The 7,374-nt window shown below is 40.1% G+C and overlaps 1 protein-coding gene across 2 annotated transcripts; it reads left to right on the top strand.

Annotated features, from left to right (window-relative positions):
* Positions 1-16: 16 nt before the first annotated feature.
* Positions 17-4,648, top strand: LOC104533790 (putative Dol-P-Glc:Glc(2)Man(9)GlcNAc(2)-PP-Dol alpha-1,2-glucosyltransferase). Of its 2 annotated transcripts, none has more exons than XM_010184688.1 (3): positions 17-183; positions 501-698; positions 3,522-4,648. In XM_010184688.1, the coding sequence occupies exons 1-3, from the start codon at positions 19-21 to the stop codon at positions 4,575-4,577; spliced, it is 1,419 nt and encodes a 472-aa protein (XP_010182990.1). In that variant the 5' UTR covers positions 17-18; the 3' UTR covers positions 4,578-4,648. The 2 variants fall into 2 exon arrangements, with proteins under 2 accessions (XP_010182990.1, XP_010182989.1); XM_010184687.1 differs by having other exon boundaries at positions 19-175; positions 487-698.
* The last annotated feature ends 2,726 nt before the right edge of the window (positions 4,649-7,374 follow it).

The following is a 7,374-nucleotide window of genomic DNA, read 5'->3' as shown; positions in this document are numbered from 1 at the left end:
GGCGGAGGCAGCGGCAGCATGGAGCGGGCGGAGGCCTACTGCTTCTCCGCCGCCATGAGCGGCGCCTTCCTGCTGTCCTGCCTGCTCTTCGCGGCGGTCAACCGCCAGCAGCGCGGGCCGTACATGGACGAGGCCTTCCACGTCCCGCAGGCGCAGGCCTACTGCCACGGCCGCTTCCTTCAGGTGCTCCCGCCATCTCCACTAAGGATGATGATTTCTATCAGCATACCGCGGGCACTTTGGAAAGGGAATTAATTTGTGGTCATTGCTGTCCAAAACGCTGGTGTCTGCTTACCGTTATGTGGGGGTGCAGTAGCGTGCCGGGCAGGATACAATGTGTTTCAAAAATTTCAGTCTAATAGTGCCAGAAATTCGCTAAACATCCAAGCTAGCACAACGGGGTGTGTGTGTGGGAATGGTCTGTCATAACCCATTGCATGTCTCTGGTCCCTTTTTTGTGTGGTAGCAGCTCCATAACCCTGTTTCTCTCCACTTCCCAGTGGGACCCCATGATCACTACACTTCCGGGCTTGTACCTGGTCTCGGTGGGAGCAGTGAAGCCCATGGCGTGGCTCTTCGGGTGGACAGGCAGTGTGGTGTGCTCCACGGGAATGCTGAGGTTTATCAACCTCCTTTTCAGTGCTGGGAACTTCTATTTACTGTATTTACTTCTGCTCAAAATCCATCAGAAGAATAAGGTATGGTCAAAGAATAATTTTTTTGTGCTCATACAAGCAATTTTGATGGCGTGGAGTGTGTTCACTACTTCTGTGAGCTGTCCTCAATCCTCCATAAAATTTCAGCCAGTGAATTCTGAGTGAAGCCCTGTGAGCTTCTTTTAAACTAAAATGTATTCTTTGGAAACATACCAGGTTTGATGTTGATATTTAGAACCAGAGAATAATTCAAGTTGGACAGAATTGGAGGATGATTCAGATTGGAAGAGACCTTAGGAGGTTTAGCCTCCAGCTCAGAGCAGGCCAGCGCTGAGGTCAGAAGACATTGCTCAGGGCTGGGGCCTGGAAAACTCTCCAAGGATGGAGAGTGACTTCACAACCTCTCTGGGCAACCCGCTCCATGCCTTACAGAGAAGAAGGGTTTTCATACATCCAGTCTGAACCTCTCATTTCAGTTTATGACTGTTGTCTTTCTTCCTTCCACCGTGTATCACTTTGAGGAGCCTGGCTTCCTTTACCTGTTGACATCCTCACAGGTATTGGTAGGCTGCTATTTGGTCCCCTCAAGCCATCTATTTTCCAGGCTGAACGAGGCCAGGCATCTCAGACTGTACTCAGGGCAGTTGCACCTCAACTGTCTTGGTGGCCCTCTGCCATTACACCAGTTTACTAGTGCCTTTTTGTATCACAAGACACAAAATTGGACGTGGTATTTTATGTGCAGCCTAACAGATAAAGAAGGATAATGATTTCCCTTGGTCTGCTGCTATCCCTTGTTAATGCAGCCCTGGAGGCAGTTGCTGCTTCTTAGTGCCAGGGCATGCTACTGGCTCATGTTCACGTTGCTGTCTGCTAAGACCCCAGGTCCCTTTCCACAGTGCAGCAGCTCAGCTGCTCTGTGCCCAGCCTGTGTCATAGTGGGGATTTGCAGGTATTTGCAGGTATTTGCAATTATCCGTGCTGAGTTTAAAATATTTCTGTTGCCCCATTCCTCTAGCCTGTCTAGATCACTCTGGATGGCAACTCTGCTTTTTAGCACATTGCCCGGTCCCCCCAGTTTAGTGCAGACTTGATGAAAGTGTGTTCTTGCTGCCTTCAAGTCATTGTTAAAGATGTTAAACAGGACAGTGTAGATCTCTGTGATACTCCGGTTGTTAGACTCGCATTTGGATGGAGTGTGACCAGTTAACCATCCAGCCAGTTTTTGCCTCTCTGGTTGTCCACCCATCCAGACCATAACAGTTCAACTTGGATACAAGAATATTGAGTATTGTGTGTTTAAAGTGGTGGAGCATTGTTCCAATGATTAATGACCTATTCAAAATCTTTCAGCTTAGTGAAGTTCTTTAGTTTCACTTTTAATGATAAGAACACTTTTTCCCATTCCCTGATAACTGAAAGGTTCCTTTACTATAAAGAAAATTTGTTCTGATGTGCCTTCTTACAGGAGAGTCTTCATGTTTAAGCTCATGATAAGACTATAGAGAGTTGGGTCAAATTCAATAATTTGTTTCAACTTTTGAAACACTTTTAATTTTATGCTTGGAGGTGGAAATAGAAATGTAAGAAAACAAGAGGTTTCATGACAGAAGTCTAAGTGTTGGAAAAAGGAAGTTGTATTGTTGGCACTTCCTTGAACTCACCACTTACTCCTCTTTTCTCCGAAGTGGTGACTGGCTGTTTCACCCCATGCTACGTTGTTCAGAAGCATCATGCAGCATTTTTTAATGTTGTGAATTGCATTGTGTTTTGTAGTGAGTGGGATAAACAGTGTGACCAGCAGGTCCAAGGAGGTGATTATCCCCCTGTACTTGGCACTGGTGAGGCCGCACCTCGAGTACTGTGTTCAGTTCTGGGCCCCTCACTATAAGAAGGATGTTGAGATTCTGGAGCGTGTTCAGAGAAGAGCCACAAGGATGGTGAGGGCTCTGGAGAACAAGCCTTATGAGGAGCGGCTGAGGGAACTGGGGTTGTTTAGCCTGGAGAAGAGAAGGCTGAGGGGAGACCTCCTCACCACCTACAACTACCTAAAGGGAGGTTGTAGAGAGGTGGGTGCTGGTCTCTTCTCCCAGGTGATGGAAGATAGAACAAGGGGAAACGGCACCAAGCTGTGCCAAGGGAGGTTCAGGTTAGAGATAAGGAGGAAGTTCTTTACTGAGAGGGTTGTCAGAGGCTGGAACAGGCTGTCCAGGGAGGTGGTGGAGTCACCATCCCTGGATGTATTTAAAGAGCGGGTAGACGAGGTACTTAAGGTTTAGGGGGTAGACAGGAGCGGTTGGACGTGATGATCTCAGAAGTCTTTTCCAACCAAGCGATTCTGTGATTCTGTGTGATTCTGTGATAATTGGGAGGAGTTTTTAACTGCATAGTCTCCTACCTTTCTTAAAGTTTCTTTTCTAACTCATTAATTATAATACAGATAAACAACAAAAGTTCACCAAAGATTAGAAACTTGGAACTTTTTTTCTTCTCTTTTGCCCATTAGTGCAACTCTTTTATCCTAGGTGTGGGAGCAGTTATACTCCCACAATTATTGTCATGCCACAAATACGTGAACACCTGACATATGAAAGAAGTTGGTGTATTTTTGTTGCCATTTTTTAACTCACCTGCAATAATGTTCCGTACTTTCATTTGTCTTTTAACATTGTATAGTCCAACAGTCTGTATTAACGTAGCAGGAGGTTAACAAAAATACAGCATGCATGCTTGTGCAGTAATGGAACCAAAGAGTGTAAGAGATGTTGTTTTGTGTTAATGGAGTTCTCAAGAATTATAGTCTTTATTTGTTTTGTTTTATTTTTATTGGACATTGCTAACCACATTTCTCTGCTTCTTCTCTAGGCTGTGTCTCGTTTCCAGAGAATCTTGTCTACGTTAACTCTTGCAATGTTTCCCACCCTTTATTTTTTTACATTCCTTTATTATACAGACCCAGGATCAGTATTTTTTACTCTCTTTGCTTATTTAATGTGCCTTTATGGTAACCATAAAACTTCAGCTCTCCTTGGATTTTGTGGCTTCATGTTTCGTCAGACGAACATTGTGTGGACAGTTTTCTGTGCTGGAAGTGTTGTTGCAGAGAAGCTAAATGAAGCCTGGAAGACAGAATTACAGAAAAAGAAAGATGAAAAGATTTCTTCCAGGAAAGGATCATTTTCGGATTTGACCAGAATATTGCAGTTTCTTACTGAATATCTCATATCGCCTAAAAACTTAGTTACGCTCACTGCTTTAACTTGGCCATACATCATATTAGTAACCGTGTTCTTTGTTTTTGTCTTCATCAATGGGGGGATAGTTGTTGGTGACAGAAGTAGCCACGAAGCCTGTTTGCACTTTCCTCAGCTGTTCTATTTTCTGTCCTTTACTGTCTTTTTTTCATTCCCTCATTTATTGACGCCTACTAAAATCAGGAAATTCCTTCTGTCATTACGAAAGCACCCTGTGCTGTACAGCTTAGTCACCATCATCTCTTTACTCCTGGTCTGGAAATTTACCTACGTTCACAAGTATTTACTAGCAGATAACAGACATTACACGTTCTACGTCTGGAGAAAAGTCTTCCAAAGACATGAGCTTGTAAAATATGTATTAGTTCCAGTCTATATATTTGCTGGCTGGATTTTTGCTGATACGCTAAAATCAAAATCGATATTCTGGATCTTAATGTATTTTGCATGTTTATTAGCAGTCACAGTTCCTCAAAAATTGCTAGAATTCCGTTATTTTATTTTGCCATTCCTAATATATAGGCTCAATATTCCGTTTCCATCTCTATCTAAACAACTTCTAGAGCTGGCTTTTTATATTGTTGTGAATGCAGTGACTTTTTATCTTTTTCTAAACAGAACATTCCAATGGCCGAATAGTGATGAAATCCAGAGGTTTATGTGGTGAATTTATTTTTTTTTATATACTTTCATACCCTTGGAAAAATCCAGTTCTGTTTCAGAACTGTGGACTCTGAAATAAAGCAATATGTTTTGCATTATGTAAGGACTTTTTTCGCCAGTTGGAATTGGGGAAGTAAGCTGTTTGCTTACTTCTTGGAACTGAATGCGAGATCTGATTTGTTGTACTGTGAAGGTATTCCATGTATTGAATTTATGAGCTCGTGGAATTAATAAATTCAATATGAGGGGAAATTTGAGAACACCTTTCTGTAACTAATGTGAAATAAGGGAGATGTTTACAATCATTTTTCATTATAATGTAATATTATATAATGTGCCCTTGAAGGCATGGCAGTTTATGTTTCAGAGATTTCTCTTTTAAACAAAGTGTTTAAGTGTTTTTTGTTATCCCTGGGTGTACTCCTTGGATCAGGCGACTTCCATCCAGGTTTGCTAGTGGTCAAGGTATGAACCAAAGCTAAAGTATAACATTTTCAAAGCCGCCTACGTCCCACTGAGTTTTCATGTTTGTTTTTTTTTTTTTGTCAATAAATGCTTACATAAGTTTTGCAAACAGAATGTAGGCTCTTAAACCATCAGAGCATTTTGAAAACTGTATTTCAAATCAAAGTTGAGAAAATATGGTGAAGACTATGTGCATGTACCTTCTTTGGGGGAATAAATGTTATTGTACAACAGAAGATAAATTGCAATTTATAATGTGACCAATTAGAAAGGGAGTAATTTCTGTATGTCAGACTGAAATGTGTTGTTACACAGTGGAATGCAGTCTAATGAATTCCCTTGTAAACAATAAGGCTTTTATGTCCTCAGGTTCTGTGTTCACAGGTTTGTATTGAAGTAGGATATGAGTGCACTCCCAAGTTGAACTGAATGTTTCCAAGATCTTTGACCTGTAATCTTAAAGAAATCCTAATAGTGTTACTGAATTGTTCTTTTAAATGTTTTTCTTACATATACAAATATGATAGAACTAGGGAGTACATATTTTGTTTTACAAAGGTAAAATACAATGTGTGTGTATATATATATATTTTTAAAGCATCTAGTGTGTTATCATCAGAATAAAAGAAGGCGGTAATGGTTCCTGTCAGTAAATGACTTTAATCAGACTAAAAAATACTTGATCACTGAACTATTAAGCAGTTTTATAAACATAAGTAAATTATGTGGCAGAGGGGAATCCAAAACTGCATATCTGTAGCATCTTTAAGTTCTTTCTTGTTTTGTTACGAAAATACTGGAGCCAAGTCTATGCAAATATATCGTATTATTGCCAGTGCAGTCAGTCTGAAATGGAATTGTTTCTCAAAAGGTCAGTACTGTGGAGTTATTACTCACATCAGTACTCATATTCTTTTTTCTTTTACAGTATGCAGATGTCTTGGCTCTGATCCCTTCCCTTTACCAACACTATGAAGAGTGTGGTTAACTCAGACTCTCCTGCCCAATGTTTTTGTACCCTCTTTTAGGGAAACCTCAAAGCCACTCTTCAATGAGTAGGTTTATTTGTATTGAATTTAAGACATTTGCTAGGTCACTGTTTGCTTCTTGGCCTGTTGCCAGCATGGTAATTTGTTGACAATGTGTGTACAAGAGGGAAAGCCATTTTCGATTACTCCCTGTTTGCTTCTGTATCAGTTGAAGGAGAAGAGAAACCTAAAATGAGTTGCTTTTCAAGAACCCAGCATGGTTCTGGCAGAGTCCAGGATGTTGTGCCGTGTTGTGATTTTAGTGTGACAGATTTTGGGGGTTGAAGTCTTGCATGCCTTCTGCTTCAATTTTGGTTTTGTATATTATGCCAGTATAAACATAAACAAGGTAAAGAGCTTATGTGCATTTTAGTGCAGCTTCATTTGTGTCCTTGATTTTTAGTTCTGAGGTTGAAATGGTAACTTGGGAAGGGTTGGGGCTCTGACTGCAATTTTGAATTATCTTCTAGATCTGCAGGGGTGGGGGGGGTTCTGGATTTAAGTAGGGGAGCAGTTGTTTCCTCACTTGACAAAAATTCCTGTGCTCACAGAGTCCACAAGTGTCTCGTTTTGTCCAGTGTGTCCATTGATACTGGAATCTGAATGCCTTCGATTATCAACACTATTAAGGAACAGTGTTTATGCTTCCTGCTGTTCTTAACAGAGGTAGCAGCCATGTTTAATTATATAAACACATTTTTTTCATAAAGAAAAGTGAATGCCAAAAGTCCCTGAACATTTAGGGCACAATACCTTATAATGAGCTCCACATCACAGGACATTAGAAAAATTACATGTAGAGGGATGTCTGTGAACTACTGGAGTTTTTTTAACCAATATTATGAAATGGCATAATATTTTCTCATAGGATTTATCAGTATATTTATGTATTTTAATAGTACAATTATTTCCAACTTATTTTTCTAATTTAAAAGCTGGCTGAGTTGATACAAGTTTAAATTAATGAGGAAAGTCTGTGAATTACTAAAACATGAAAGGAAAAGTTATTTTTTGACTAAAGCTATGTTTTCACTTTTGCTGATGAACCACAGGGATTTTGCAAGTTATATTCCATGTTAGCCTGATTCAGTCTGAGAAATCAAGATGTTTGTAATTATAATTAGTCATGAGGAAAGGTCTCCAACATCCCTTAGAAATTTCACAAATATCAGTAGCAATAGTATTGTTTAAGTTGAGATACAAGAATTAGTTAAACATACTTCATAATCTTGGAGCAAGTATATTATTGAAAATCAGTTTTAGTATTTTGCTTCTGCAATATTTCCACTGTAGTTGTCCATAATTTAT

This window comes from Mesitornis unicolor, unplaced genomic scaffold (genome assembly GCF_000695765.1).
Source record: "Mesitornis unicolor isolate BGI_N332 unplaced genomic scaffold, ASM69576v1 scaffold18525, whole genome shotgun sequence".
Taxonomy (NCBI): Eukaryota; Metazoa; Chordata; class Aves; order Mesitornithiformes; family Mesitornithidae; genus Mesitornis; species Mesitornis unicolor.
The sequence above is the reverse complement of the archived record's forward strand: the minus strand, read 5'-3'. Positions and strand labels throughout refer to the sequence as shown.

What these genes read in the sequence shown, in the direction of transcription:
- LOC104533790 (XM_010184687.1), top strand. Translation starts at nt 19, where the DNA reads ATGGAGCGGGCGGAGGCCTACTGCTTCTCCGCCGCCATGAGCGGCGCC. An exon ending in GGCCTACTGCCACGGCCGCT is followed by an intron (nt 176 to 486) that starts TCCTTCAGGTGC and finishes TAACCCTGTTTC; the next exon opens with TCTCCACTTCCCAGTGGGAC. An exon ending in AAATCCATCAGAAGAATAAG is followed by an intron (nt 699 to 3,521) that starts GTATGGTCAAAG and finishes CTTCTTCTCTAG; the next exon opens with GCTGTGTCTCGTTTCCAGAG.